This window comes from Hydra vulgaris, chromosome 13 (genome assembly GCF_038396675.1).
Source record: "Hydra vulgaris chromosome 13, alternate assembly HydraT2T_AEP".
NCBI lineage: Eukaryota > Metazoa > Cnidaria > Hydrozoa > Anthoathecata > Hydridae > Hydra > Hydra vulgaris.
In genome coordinates this window covers 48760633-48776854 of record NC_088932.1, presented here as the reverse complement: position 1 = coordinate 48776854, position 16222 = coordinate 48760633, and the positions used below count along the sequence as shown (strand labels likewise).

At 27.4% G+C, this 16222-nt stretch overlaps 1 protein-coding gene across 1 annotated transcript in view; it reads left to right on the top strand.

Moving 5' to 3' along the window:
- Nucleotides 1-14805, top strand: part of LOC100209556 (coatomer subunit epsilon) — a 32682-nt gene extending 17877 nt beyond the window's left edge. Inside the window, exons 6-12 of the mRNA XM_065816465.1 lie at nt 1233-1286; nt 1371-1392; nt 1672-1731; nt 3491-3646; nt 4047-4115; nt 7155-7229; nt 14705-14805. Of these exons, the coding sequence (XP_065672537.1) occupies nt 1233-1286; nt 1371-1392; nt 1672-1731; nt 3491-3646; nt 4047-4115; nt 7155-7229; nt 14705-14761 (493 nt within the window). The 3' untranslated portion in view covers nt 14762-14805. The remainder of the gene's footprint in view (nt 1-1232; nt 1287-1370; nt 1393-1671; nt 1732-3490; nt 3647-4046; nt 4116-7154; nt 7230-14704) is intronic.
- The last annotated feature ends 1417 nt before the right edge of the window (nt 14806-16222 follow it).

Here is a 16222-nt window from a genome sequence, read left to right as displayed (position 1 = left end):
TTGTTTGATGCAGTTTATGTAAACAAGTTTGACTTATCCGTTTTTCAAATTGTTTACATAAACTGCATCTTAATCTTATAACTTCATTTCCATTTAAATTGTATTCTAACTCAAAATTAAAATGTTTTTCCCACTTTTTAACTGTAGATAATCTGCATCTGTGGTCCTTATTTGCATCCATTTATTGCTATTAATTTAAAATTAGCAAGTGTACTAACAAACTTTAAAGTTTTTTTTAATAACTATTTAGAGTCTATATTGCCTTCTACTATTCTTCGCAAAATAAACTTATAAAAATATCATTAAATTTGCTTATAATGAATGAGCTAAATTGGAATAAAGCCCTTGAGAATTCGAGTTAAGAAAGTGACTTTTTAATCAATTAACTTTTGGTTATCAATCAATGCAACCCTGGAATTAGAAATTATTTGAATAAATGTTTCATCCTCTTATTTATGGGCTCCATAAACCACGAGTTTGAGTAGCTTTTTTAATTCAGACAACAATTTTTTGTTGTCCTATTGAGTGCAATTGGTTATTAAATGTACATCATCATTTGTGTTAGTTGTCTTTTAAAATTTAGGGTAAGCAACTTAGAAATTTCTGATCTATTGATTTTGGACCTATTCACTGTAGAAATTCACAGTGAAAATACTCTAATTCTAATCTAAAAAATTAAAAAAAATAATTATTTTTTAAATTTAAACATTACCATCCAGCAATAGCTCCTGGAATTTTTCTATTCCTCTGGAACATTCTATAAGTCTCTATTTCTTGTGTTCAGCAACCTTGTATTGTAATGGAAACAAAAATGTTTTATAAAATTATTTTTAAAATCCACTTAAATATGAATAAAATAAATGCTCATAAATAATAATGGATACTGTCCTCTTACTTGCTGTTTGCTTACTTTCTGTTACACACTGTTTGTGTACTTATTGTTACTTTATTATTTGCTTACTTTTTGTTATTTACTGTCTGTTATTGCATGTTCATAAATATAAAAATTTTTGTTAAAAAATTTGAATAATATTTTAGTATGATTTTTATTGCAATTATTGACACTAAAAAAAAAAAAATTTAAAAAAGATTTAAAGAGTATTGTTATATTTTACTAGGTGTCTTTCTTGACTCCACCCTGAAAATATTAAACACTGTAAAAAAAATTTTTTAGAAAAAAATATTGATGAAAATAACAAAGTATTAAAATTTAGTCTTTACATAAATTCTAGCGCTGCTTTGTCTGTACAAATTTATATATCAATGGACAGGCTTGATCTTGCTAAGTAAGTTTGAGTTCAACTTGATCATATTTTATTTTCTTTAATTAGTTCTGATGTAGCTTGAATTCTTTAAATTTTTATATTTAGAAAAGAGCTCACAAGAATGCAAGTATGTTTTTCTGTTTATTATTGTCTGTATATCATAAAAATTATATAAATATTATTATTGTTATTATTTTTATTTTTATAATATTTGCTTTTTAGATAATTGAAAAATTAGGATTTAATACAATAATATGATTTCTAGTAAAGTTCATTATAAATGAATTCGGTGCAATATTTTTTGATAGCATTTATTTTAACTGTTGCTGTTATAAATGTATTGTATAAATGTATGTAAATAAATGTTATAAATGTATGTAAATAAAAAAACTTTTGGAAATTGAAGGGTATGGATGAAGACGCAACTCTTTCTCAGCTTGCAACAGCATGGTTCAATTTGGCAGTTGTAAGAGTTACTTTTGTGCATATAAATTGAAATTAAAGTTATTTTAAATTTAAAATTTTAGCAATGATGCCTAATAAATTTTGATACCTTTTCAAGTAATCATTTATGGTTATCATTATATTTAACATAAATATAATAAAAACTTTATTTGATTTTAATAAGCAAACACACTATTTATCTTCTTTTTTGATCTTTTTTGAGAATCTGTTAGCAAATTGTTAGGTATAACAGAAAGTATGTAATATCACCATGATCGGTTGAAATTTGGACAATTTCAAATTGAGTTCTCTCAATAACCACTTAATCAATTGTTATGACTTTTTTTATAATGATGCTAACATAATTAGTTTTCTTGTGTGAGAGTGTAGTTTTGTTTACTCCCCATTAGTTTTTGCAATGTCCAGTAAAGAGTCAGAAAATCGATTACCAAATTTTAAAGTTATACATAGAATATCCATCGTTCGCATATTAAATTATTTCGAAAGCATGTAAAGTTCCAAAATAAACTGTTGCAATTATTATAAAATGTTATAAGGAAAATAAAACTGTTACAAGAAAATTGGGAAGTGGTGAAAAATTAAAATTTGTTTCCAAAAAGAAAGCAAAATTAATAGTCGAATCAATTCATCAAAATCCAACTCAGACACAACAAGATTTAGCTACAAAGTACAAATGTAATAAAGATTTTGTTCAAAAAGTATTTAAAAAAAATTCTAAAAGCATATTACAAGAAAAAAATACCAAAAGGGTTGCTTGATCGAGAAATCAAGGCAATTGGATGAGCTAAAAATTTGCTTAAATTAATTACCAAAAAAATTTTATGCATTTTAGAAGACGATGTAACTTACTGTAAAAAAGATCACTGGATGATTCCATGTAATCAATAATATTATCAGTCAAAACGTTATAAAGCTTCTGACTAATTTAAGTACATTTGAGTAAGAAAATCACTTTTAAGTTCCTTGGCATGCTATTTGCAATTAAGGTTTTAAAGGCTTTCCTTTCATAGCAAATCACTCTTTGACACCAGATCTATATGTGAGTGAATGCTTCAAAAACAGATTTCTTTCTCTAATTAAAAAATGCAAATAAATGACTTTTTTCTCTAATTAAAAAGCACAAATAATCAACCTTATTTAGGCCAGATCTGGCATCAATCCACCATTCCAAAAAAGTAATGCAGTGGTAAAAGAAAAATAGTCGCTGCTCAGGACAGTTAGGCACATTTGCTAATGTGCCAAACTGTCCTGAGCAGCGAGTTATCAAATCTTACTAGGCAATTTTAAAAGGAATATTGAGGAAAAAGAGGCAAATGTGAAAATAGTGTTAAAAATTTCCAAGATTTATGGATTAATGCTACAAAAAAAGTGGCGCAAATTAAAATTGTGGAGATGATGGCAAGTACTTTACAAAAAATTATATTACTTGCACGTCATAAAGTTAAGGCTTTACTTATTTTTGTTGAAATAAAAACTGATTATGTAAGCATCATTATAAAAAGAAAATCATTACAATTGTTAAGTGGTCTTTGAGAAAACTCAATTTAAAGTCGTACAACTTTCAACCGATCATAGTGATCAATATTTATTCTCTATTTCTTTTTTTCTTTTTTTTTCATATTCAACATATTTTTGAGCCTAGAGGTCAAAGAGACTTGTATTACAAATACTTTTAAAAAGTTTTTACATTTAAATTGTTTTTTAGTTTCACATAATGTAAGGACATATTTATAAATATATCAAAGTTTATTTATCATTAGGGTGGTGAAAAAGCACAAGATGCATATTATATTTTTCAAGAACTTTGTGATAAATATACACCTACAGTAGCTCTTTTGAATGCACGAGCATCTTGTTATATTAGAATGGGAAAATTTGAAGATGCTGAAAGTTCCCTGCAAGAATCTCAAGAGAGGGTAATTTACACATTTTAAAGTTATGTAATTATAATAATTATGTATTTGTAATAGTTATGTAATAGTTTGTGCACATTTAAACATTTTAACATAATTATGTTGAAAAGAGTTGTTTATTTTGATTTTTTGTATACAAAATCGAAGTCAGGCTACAATTCTTTTGGCATATAAAAATGATAGAATTTATTTGGCATATAAAGAAGTAGTCATTTTATAAAATCTGTATACAAAAATGATTTTATGAATTACTTACAATATTATGCATTTTTTCTGAATATCTGAAAATTAAATTATTTTTATATATATTTATTTTTATTATATTTTTATTTTTTGATATATTTCATTAGTTCTGAGAGTCTAGAGATTGATTTGATGAATGTCAGAATTTTTTTTTATGTAGGACAGCAACAACCCAGAAACATTGATTAATATGGCTGTTCTTGCACAGCATCTTGGCAAAGCACCTGAAGTAAGTATACAAAAAATCAGGCTCTGAATAAATTAAGGGGCATTCTTCCTAATGTTATTATAGATTAGTAACTAAAAACATTCTCATCAGAAATGCAGTTTTATCTGAAGTTTAGAATTGCAGCCATCTTTTAAAATTTTGTGTACTGCAGGACTCTTTTAATAAGAAGTTTTTTAAATATCTGAAAAAAAAGAGGATAAGGCAGAACAAAAAGGTATTTATTCACTCTATTAGTTTTTATTTTATTAATTTAGAGTTGACAACAGACTTTTCTTGTTACCAGTGAAAGCACAATTGTACTGGGTTATTATGAACAGTATAAAAGTTCAATAAGTCTTTTATAAGTAGTTTCTAATTGCACATTTAACAAGGTTTTTGAATATATAGAAAATAAAATAAGGTTGATTATTTGTGCTTTTTAATTAGAGGAAGAAGTCATTTATTTGTGCCTTTTAATTAGAGGAAGAAGTAAATTTTTCAAACATTTACTTACATATAGATCTGGTGTCAAAGAGTGATTTGCTATGAAAGGAAAGCTTTTAAAACCTGAATCGCAAATAGCATGCCATACAAGGAACTTGAAAGTGATTTTCTTATTTAGAAAATGTATAGTTAAAGCTCTTTTAATTTCTAGTAATCACATTACTCAATAGATCTAGCGGTTGTTGTTGTTCAGTGTTTTTTATGTATATATGTATATATATACATAAAAATATGTATATATATATATATATATATATATATATATATATATATATATATATATATATATATATATATATATATATATATATAAACAGTGTCTCAAAAAATTATCTGACCAAACAAGTTTTTCCCAAAAAAAAATGTTTACGCTCTAAATTATACTAAAACAATAAATAGCGATACTTACTTTGTCTATTATTTTAATTCTATTGGAAATAGTATGTTGTTTAGCGTTCGTATTTTTTGATTTGTGCTTCAGTTGGTTTATTATTTGTCCTAAAAGAAACTTAATATTGAATAGGCTTGTAAAAAATTATCCAACCAAGCGGTATTTAGGTAAGTTTAATTAATTTTATGTGAAATTTGTTGAAATATTTTAGCAAATTTTTATACCATTAATCAAATTGCATAACAAAAAACTTTTTTTGTAGTAAAAAAAAAGTCTTGTATAAAAAAAAGGTTTCATGTTCTTTTAAGTAAAATGTTTGGAGGTAAACGTCATTGGACTGGTTCTCAGAGAAATTTAGCTGTCGATCTAGTCAATCAGGGTAAAACCTATCGTCAGGTGCAGCAAAAGACTGGAATTCCTCATAATACAGTATCCAACATAATGAAGAAGTAGAACTTGTGTACCAACAACTTGTGGACATCTAACTATTTGCAGGTGATTCAAAATTGCTTTCTCCATTGTGGTGCGCACAACAGCGATTATTGAATATGTTCTATTTTTGTTACGAGTTACTTACTCTTTTCCTAACTTTGTATTGGAGGCTAGTAACCTGAACAGAGTTGGAAGTATCAAACTTAGTATTTAGGACTTAAAATCATAGTACATAAGACATGCTTAGGACACATTTTAACTACTGCTTCGGATGACGATGAGATGTTTGTTTAACAATTATTGTACTCAGTTTTATGGCTCTATGGCAAAGGTATAACACCAGTGTATTTAAAGGTATAACACCAGTGTATTAATTTGATTGAAACAATAACCACAAAAGAAGAGCAGGGTTGCAAAAAAAAGATTTCTTAGAGTTTTAATAGAAACTTAATTATGCAAGTCAAGAAAAATTGCTTCATTTCTACTCGAAAACTAGCTGAGCAAGCTGAAGAGAATTATGGAATCAAGTTATCCCATCAGACAATCAGAAATCGTATCTGAGACCAGTGATTTCAAGGACGACTTGTGCGTAATAAACCATATTTGAGTAAGAAACACATGAAAAGAAGATTAGAGTTTGCTAAGAAGTTCAAAAACATGCTGTTAAGTTTCTGGAAAATGATTCTGTGGAGCACCAAATCAAAATTCATCAGTCATCTGATGGAGCCCAAAAAGTTTGGAGAAAAGACGGGGAAGCCTACAAATTAAGCTGCGTGAGAGGAACTGTCAAGTATGGTGACGGTAACGTGATGGTATGAGGTTCAATGGCTTGGAAGGGTGTCGGAAAACTCCAATTTATTGATATTATAATGGACCAGGTACAATACAGAAACATATTAAAGCAAAATTTGAAGTCATCTGCTCAAAAACTTCGGCTAGGATCTGATTTTACATTTCAGCAAGATAACGATCCCAAGCATAGTGCCACTAAAACCAGGGAGTGGTTTGCTGAAAATAATGTTGAGGTCTTGGGATGGCACAATCACTGGACCTTAATCCCATTAAACATTAGTGGGAAATTTTAGACCAAAAAGTAGGAGATTGATCATTTTCCAAAAAAGATAACCTCAAAGTGGCAATTAAAGAAGCCTGGGAAAAGATTCAACCAGAAGAAATAAAATCTTTAGTCGAATCAATGCCTAGACGTCTAGAAGCTGTAATCCAAGCTAAGGAAGGCCCAACAAAGTATTAAAATAATTGTTTTGTTATATAATAATTTATTATGAAACAAATGTGTTTGGTTGAATATTTTTTTGACAATAAAAAAACGACCTAAGTTCCTATATTTTAAGACTTTGTGATTCATATTTTACTAAGAAAACTTTGTGATTCATATTTTACATTAAAATAAATAAAATCTATTTAAAAACATGTTCTTTTATTTTTATTAATCTTGAGTTTACCAAAAAAATCTAAATTTAAGAAAATACAGCACTTTTTTATAGAAAAAATATTTAAAAATATGTTTGGTCGGATAATTTTTTGAGACACTGCATATATATATATATATCTTTATGTGTGTGTATATAATACTTTACCATATATATATATATATATATATATATTTGTGATGTACCGATGCATCAGCATTGGCTTAATCGATCATTTTTTGCACAATCTGATTTTTGATTTTTAGTTTTAATAAAATAGGTTAATTTTTTTTTTTACTGTAGGTGAGCAATCGATTTATTGCGCAATTAAAATCAGGACATGAAGCAAATAGGTTTACTAAAGATTATATTGCAAAGGTATCATTTTTTTATTTAGAAAAATATTTTGATTATTATATTATTTTATGACTTATATATACTCAGAATTAGGGTCGGCATTCAGCAATGCTGACCTGAAAGTGTTTGAGGTCTTGAAAAAATTGCTGACCTCGTTTCTATGTTTTATGGTAACCCCTTGTGTTAAATTTTTTTAGCCTACCTGATTTCGACCTTTAACAGTTTAAGGTCAGCAATAAATTGCCGATATCATTATACCTAATTCCGAAGGTTGTATATATAAGAGAAAATTGAGACTTGTAGCCCTGTAGAAATTGCTTTTTTTTTATTATTATTATAATTTTTTTAACACATTTTTTGTTTTTGTTTATTTTTTATTATTTTATCTTGGGTGTCTTAGAATTGATTCAATAATTCATTATATATATATATATATATATATATATATATATATATATATATATATATATATATATATATATATATATATATATATATATATATATAATTCAATTAATAGAAAATATCAAAGTTTTTAAATAATCAGGTTTTAAAGTAATTAAGTTAGAATTAAATAACTTAATCTTTTCTAAAAAAAAATTTTATTTTGTTTTTAAATTTAAAAAAAAATAAAACTTTATAGTTTTATTTTTCAAAGTTTATCTTTTATTTAGTTTCTCATTCATTAAGTTTTATTTTATTTTTTTCATTTAAAATAGTTTGTTTTTTTTCTTCAGTGTAGTTTGGTTTTTTCAGTGCATTTTTTAAATGTGTAATTTATCAAAATATGCAAAGAGTCGTGGTCAAGTTGTCAAAGCCAAATTCAACTGCACTCCTCTCCTCAAAAGTATGTTTAACCCTTAGCGCTTAACAGTAACTATAAATCATAAGATGTACAAAACTTAACAAATATTAAAAAATTACTAAACCATTTTTGACTGTTAATCGCGCAACAACTGCTTGAATAGAATCATCAACTGATTTTATGAATATTTTGAAATTATTGATGAATTATTCAAATTCGTAGATGTGTACATTGTCGTAGTTATAGTTTTATTTGGTTCCTTTTTTTCTTTAAAAGGTTAGTTTTGTGTTGTGTTTAAACATAACATTTGTACTGCCGTCAGATATTTAAACTGTTTTTGAACAATTCTTACAGGTTTTTTATAATAATTTTTACAGATTTTACCGGTAATGACAAACTTATTTACCAGTAATAATATATTTTGATTTGATTTATAGGTAAACCGGTATTGCAATCTCTAACTGCTTGTGACTCACTCAGTGTTGATGGTGTTATAAAGTTAATTCCTTTTATCTAAATTTTGTCTAAGACATACAAATGCAACTTTGCTATTTGGAAAAGACTGATTTTTTATCTTTATTTTTGGTAGTGCCATTTCATTGTATTTTTTTTGGTAGTGCCATTTCACTATTTTTGCATTTTCAATTTTGTACTAATTTTGTATCTATTGATGATATTTTATTAGGAATGCATAATATTAGACACAATTTAGTAAAGCCTAGGCTTAGAGTTTCGGAATTTTTTAGTTTGTTATGTTTTCAATGATATTATAAAATTATATTTTTAATTTTTTCCTGAAATTTTTCATTAATCATGTTTTTTATCATTTCTTATTTTGTTTTTCATTATGTCAAATAAATGCAGTAGTAAAAGTGGTGTGTAAATTTTTCATTATGTCAAATAAATACAGTAGTGGTGTATTGCTGTTTTGGAGTTAAGAGAGGCTGAGTTAAGAGCATAAAACCTGATGTTGTTGACCATGGTTTACTATCAACTGTTACACATTTTTAAAAATTGTTGATTTACATAGTTACCATCAGTAATTATTACCAGTGTCTTCAGTCATCAAAATTACTGTATCAATAATTTGTTGACATTTGTGCAAACTGAAATTCAGAGAATATATTTGCATCTATGGATTGCATCATTGTATATTATGCAATATATACATGTAAATTCGCTCTACATATAAATTCCTACAAATAAATATTTTTTCTACATATAAATATTTGCTTTATAAATAAATTCCGAACCTCAAAAAAGACATTAAATTATAAATGATAAAATTCTTGATAACATATCTGGTATTTTACTGCACGACATGTTTTTATTACTGAACATAGATTGAATGTTGTTGAATTAAAGTTTGTCAACTTTGAGAAAAAGATGTAACTCATCTGGTAGAGTATTTTGAAAAACCGTTTGAAGTTACAGTTTTTCTAACATTACTTCCTGGTCTTGCTTCTCATATTTGGTTTTAAAAGGTGTACCATCTGCCAATGCAGGCGACATACTGTATGGCCAGAAAAAATAAAATCAGTTTTTAGTGTGCCATCGCTTTATCTTTTTCTCTTTTCTGGATTCTTTGGCAATTTGTAGATTGATATTTTTGTTGCAGTTGAATGATAGTTTGACTTTCAAATCTTCAACTCTTAAAACGACTATTTGTTAGTTCGACGCAAGCAGTTAATTTGTCTTAAAGTTGTCTTTTTATAAACCAATTGAATTTATAATCCAATCGAATTTTTATATACAGCTTTATTACAGTGTTAACTTATATTCAGTTATATATATGCAGTTTTATGCAGTGTTATGTAGATTATATATAGGGTAGGTTGGGGTAATATGAGCACCTTAAGCAAAAATTGGAATACTTTTAAAAATAATTAAGCTGGATCCAAATTTTTTGTGAATAAACAATTTTTAGGGATCCCTTCTTATGATCCTATTAGATATTTTGGCACCCGAAATTTTTTTCTAAAAACACAGAGGTTTTAAAAAAGTACCAAAAATGCTCATATTACCCAGGCCACTTGGTAATATGAGCACTTTAAATTAACTTAAAAAATAACATTAATTTAGTAAAAAAATACCAACCTGACAATTAAAACTAATTTTTGGAATATAATGATTCGTTATTAACAAAGCTTATCATTAAAAGATCAAATTTTAAGCCACTTTTTTTTTGAAACAATACAATGTTTTCCGCAAAAAAAAATTAGTTTGTAATTTTTCCAATTTTATTAACTCAAATCTTTAAACGTAAAAAATTCAAATTTTTTGAATTTAAATTACAGAAAAATATTTAGTATTGTTAAAATATTAAAATTTTTTACTATGTTTTGTTTTGTATTCAACTGCTGCTATTTTAGGACTTTTAACTAGGTATTTTCAATGAAAAACACTAGGTAATTTGAGCATCATATTACACAAAATTTACATATTTAACAAAAGTCAAAGCTAAATGTTTCACTGCATTGTTTTTCAAATAAAAATGGATTTGATTTTTAGCTTACTTTTTTAATTGGTATTTTAGTACAAAAATTTCGTGTGATGATATTATTTTAACAACACAAAAAATTTAACAACGTTTTTATTAGATGATAGCCGCTAATTACTGCATATAAATTTACTCTAATTGTACTGATTCTTGTTATCACCACATAAAGTCAATTCGAAAAATACAAAGCAACTTTAACTTCACTTCTTACATCTAAGAAATCTTTAAGTATGCTCATATTACCAAGTTACTCATATTACCCTAATCTACCCTAATGATATATTTAAATGCAGTTTTATACACTTTTATTACGGTGATATGTAACTGAAGGATTTTTTATAGCTATTAACAAATGTTAATGCTTTATTTTCACAGTGCAGTGGAGCATACTTCAAGACCATGGTAGACATCCCAAATAATTTTTTTTTTTGATAATGAACAGGGACCATTTCCCTATTCCCAAAACGTATTAAACAAAATCATCGATTGGGGGCTGTTTAGAAATTAGGTATTTTAGATTTTTGAGAGGTTGCGTGATAAAAAAATCACATTAACGTTTTCGTTCATTTGATTTTTTTTATCACGCAACCTCTCATTTTGACGTTTTTTGTGTCAAAATGACCGTCTTTTAAAATCAAGAAGGTTTGTTTTTCTTCAACAGTACTATCCGAGGTCATATTCACTGTCAAATTGTCTTATACACATGAAACATGATGAATGCTTAAAATGAACCATTTCTTTTCATTTCCGAAAAAAATGTATAACCTATTTTATATCTAAAACATATTTTTAGAGTCAATTTGGTATTTTTGGTTTAGTTAGGAAGTATGTTAGGTTTTAGAAATGTGTCAATAAATTAAAAAATTAAAGGAGTTGCAAAAAATTAAATTTATTAGATCAAAAATTTTTAAAGTTATAAGCAACAGTTGCTTTTTTCAGTGCTGTAAGATAATTTGGGCTCTGCTGCCCAACTTTTCGACTTTCCTAAAACTGCTTGAAGTCTTGATGAATAGACTCCAAGGCCTGCTCTGTCCAGTAACCTAATCCTAAACATCATATATATCTTGTATAAGGAAATAAGATTGACAAATCAAAAATTAAATGTATTGTATTGTATTTATATTCAATATTATTAAATTTACTGAATAAACAATGTAGGAATCTTACCAAACTATCCTTCCTTCATTTTGATGAACTCCTCAATATGTTGTTCTACTATGTGTACTTTTAAAGGTACTGTGGCTCCCAGGTCCCTGTAGCTTGAGGAGAATTCCTTTATGTCGTCAATAAATGTAGGACTAACAGATTTGCCAAAACATCCTTGAACTATTTTGTTGAAATCTCGTAAAACTTTTATATGCTTGGCTTATTGAATACCCAGGCCTTTCTGTTGGAAAAATACTTCCAAGCTCTCGATTTTTTTCAGGAAAAGGTTGCAAGCATTGCCTTCCAGGCGATGCTGCCCTTGGCAAGATACCCGGTTGAGATTAATAGATCCCAAAAAAGAACTTATAGATATAAATCCCTCCTCCTTGGTTTCAAATAACTTCTTTTCTATTTCTGAGATTAACTTGTCCACTACACCTAGCAGTATATGTAGACCTGGTATATTAACTATTTCAATTATCTTCTTGGTTGGGTCCCCAGTTAATAGAGGTGGATGTACAACATTACTAAACTCTTTTGCATTTCCTAATTTTTTCACCGTCCACCATCCAATCATCGTACAGTTTGCAAAGAGAAGACAACGTATAATGTTCAGATTTCATCATTTTGGGAGATGAGGTTTTACAGAATGGGCAAGGATGTTTAGATGCTGCTGTCTGTTTGCCAATCATCTGGAGCAAAACTTTCAGATCTTCTGATACAGTGTAGTCCAAAGAATTTATCTTCAATTTATCAAGTATCATTTTTAAATTTACATAGCTTTCATTCATTGAGGGCAAAATGGAGAGAATGAGAGTTTTGTGAACACTTAAATCCTTAAAATCTTGGCTTGAATATCCTTCCCCATTTCGACTTTTTTTCTCTGGGACAGTATGTGTCTTCATTTCTGGTTTTAATGTAATTGACAAAGTCACTTTAAGGTACCCTTGCCCCCCATCTACGCCAAGCTTGGTATCAACATCATTAGGGACTTGATTTCTGTGTTGAAGGACCAGGGCCACAAGCTCTTCAACATCATCACAATATACTCCAGGAACCTCTTTCTCAACCATCTAAACATGCAAAATCAAGAATTAGTTACCTAGCCACTTGTGTTATACTAATTAAATGTTAATACTCAACCTAAAACTTGATAAAAAAATATTTATGTACATATTCAAAATACTTACATAAAATGTGTTCTCTGCTAGAGATTTGTAAAGAAAAAAGATTTTAATTTATTTTTACCTCTTTTTCCCCTGTATTACTCGTTTCCTTCATAAAAATAGGAAGCTTTTCTCCATTAAAAAGGTCTAGAATAGCATTATTATTGCTTGTCAATTTCTTACTGAATCCTGGTTCATCATTTACACCCTCAGACCGAAGAAACTGATTTATCTTAATCATTTTACGATCACTGCAGTGAAGTTTCAGTTGAAAGAGATTAAGTTTTTCTGATGTCAAATATGGTTTTTTCGACTCAGTTCCAATCCTGACAACCATCTTATTCAGGCCAAAAGTGTTTAGAATTATTTCTTTATCTGAACTAAGATCTTTCAAAGATCTTGAAAGAACTCTTTGTTTAGTCACATGGGATGCCGACTGTACAATAGCTGACAAATTCTTTTGTCTCTCTAATTTGGTGATGAGACTTTCCTTTTCCGATTTGGGCATAGCATGTATTGCTTAAATTTCTCTCTACTAACTGGTTTTCAGGACCTCGAGCAACTGAGTTTCCTGTAAAGCATTCTACCATTGGGACTGTAACTTCAATTTTTCCATTCTTTCTTCCATTTTCACAGATGAAACATTCACATTTGCCCCCTCTTACAATTCTAGTGTTCAAATCTAAAAGAAAAAAATATTCTTGGCATGAATATGCAACATATTTATTTATATATCACCTAATTGTTTAATGAAAATTGTACTTATATTTGGTCTGGATTTAAAGGTTGGATCTACACTCAACAACTTTTTTCTACATTTTGAGCAAATCATAACAGGGAGATCTGGGTTTTGGCTCGCATAATCTTGCCAAAAGTGCATTTTGAGAAGCTGGCAGTAATCATGTTTTCCATTTGATAAATTAGTTTTCACTTTGCAGTTAATAAATCTTAAATCTTTTGACTTCTGAAAACAGCAAATGCAGAACAACTTTACAAACTCATCATGTGTTTTTGCCTCATGAGGCATTTTCTTAACTAATTAATCTATCTGAAAAAAAAATTTCTTACTTGAATAAACTCTTTGTAAAATATAACAATGTCGACTTAAACACAAGTAGTGCTGCACAATTTCACATAAGTTGATATTAATTATTATTACTAAAATATTACATTTACTAAAATCATCTGATTAATTGGTAAACAGCTGTTATTGGTAAACAAAGTATTTAAGATAATGTTTATTAAAAAAACCGGTTATTTTATAAACTTTTATTAGTCAAAAGTATATACATAAAGTACATATATTAAGTACATACATTAAGTATATATATTAATCAAAAGTTAATCAATATAAAATATTTCAAATTTTTTAGCTTGTTCTGAACACAGTGCAGTGGAGCATACTTCAAGACCATGGTAGATATCCCAAACAATTTTTTCCTCTCAAAAATCTAAAGTATCTAATTTCTCAAAAAGCCCCCAATGGATGATTTTGTTTAATACGTTTTTGGAATCGGGAAGTGGTCCCTGTTCATTATGAAAATAAAAATTGTTTGGGATGTCTACCATGGTCTTGAAGTATGCTCCACTGCACTGTGTTTTCTGATTACCGATTTTTTATTAATTGTTTTTAAAAAATTATCCAGCATCAATTTATTCATATACGCAGTTTTATACCTCAAATTAGAAAACTATGAATTGGATAATTTTGTCAAAAAAATAATTTTTAATAAAAATAAAATTTATATTAAAAAGTTTGTAATCTTGATATAAAAAATAATATGAAACGTTATATGACATGATATATTATTATGTTAAATAGTTTATAATTGATATATCAAATATAACTATGAATGAACTATGTATATTAATTTTCTAGGAAGAAGATTTTAATCGAATTGTCAGCAGCTACGCCGCTTCGGTTAAAGCTCGATGAGATAATTGTATTTTTCAAAAAGTTGTTTATAAACTCTAGTAAGCGGAGATTGAAGTCTTAAAACTATTTAAAAATATTATCTTATAATTATTATGAAACCATTCAATAATTTTAAACAAACGATTTGATCTGCATCGGATATTAATAATACTGTAATAACCAACTATTTCCAATTTTTGGTACTGTTATCGTGTCCACTTTTTATTCTGCTTTATGTAAAAATTCTCGATTTTTAGAGATTTTAATGAGCGTGCTTATCGCGCCAGCATAATTCGAAAATATTATACACGCTCAGAATAGACGGAGATATGCGCAATCTGATCAGCTAGTTTTGAAAGTGATGCATGTGCGCGTTTGTTAAAATCGAAATATATTAAAAAATCTATTTAATAACAAAATTGAAATTGAATAATTATATAAAATATCAAATGACGATAACAAAAAAAAAAAATTTTCAATCGAATTGTGTTCATTAAAGTACTTATATTAAACTATATACTTTTACCAAACTTCACAATTTTTCGTGATTTTCAGTGTTCAAAATATTATCTTAAAAATAACACGCCCTTAACCATTTTTGATTTGTATATTGACTCTGGACATATACTGTCATATACTGTAGGATTTGTTACAATGAGTAGATTTAGGTTTGATGTTACCTTAGTCACAAAATTCCTTTTACCAAAATGTTTACGTTTTTAGGGGCCCTTAAAACCGTTGTGGAATTTTTACCCTAAATATATAGAAATAAATTTTTTGTTACTATTATTATATTTTACATAAATCTATATAATAAAGTTATTAATTTTTCAAAAGACCATTTAAGGCCTTTACCCGAAATGGTCGTAACATTGGATATATCATTTGGTTATGACTGTCATAAATGTATCATTTCGCGACGTTAGAATTTCTTCTTCTCAATCCAAACCAAATAAAGAAATTTATATTTGAGTATATATTTAATGAATATTAATTTTATCTTTTATTATTATTGCTTTTTTTATATTACTGTATTTATAAAATTATTATTACTTTTATTTTATACTGTCTTTTTTAACTCCATTAATATTACTATTATCACTATTTTATCTTTGTAAAAAAGTTGCGGAGAAAACATAAGTTTAAAAAAAAAAATTATATGCCGTCTCCTTAAGTTTTTTTTTCTTAAATCGTTTAATCTCAAAACTCAAAAATATGGAGATAAAACAAGATAATTCTAACGTCGTGATTTGTAAAATACAAATTTGTGTCAACGACATTAATTATTGTATAATTTTATCGAGAAATTGTTTATTAATAAATTTCTTATACTTTTGTGACAGTAACATAAAAAAATTATTATGTTGATGTTTTGTGTGCACAAAAATAAATCTTTTTTCGGTTCGTTTAATGATCACAATCGGGGCGAAATCCTGAATTAGCATTAATAGGTCTGTATTTACGTCAGTTTTTTGGTAAAAG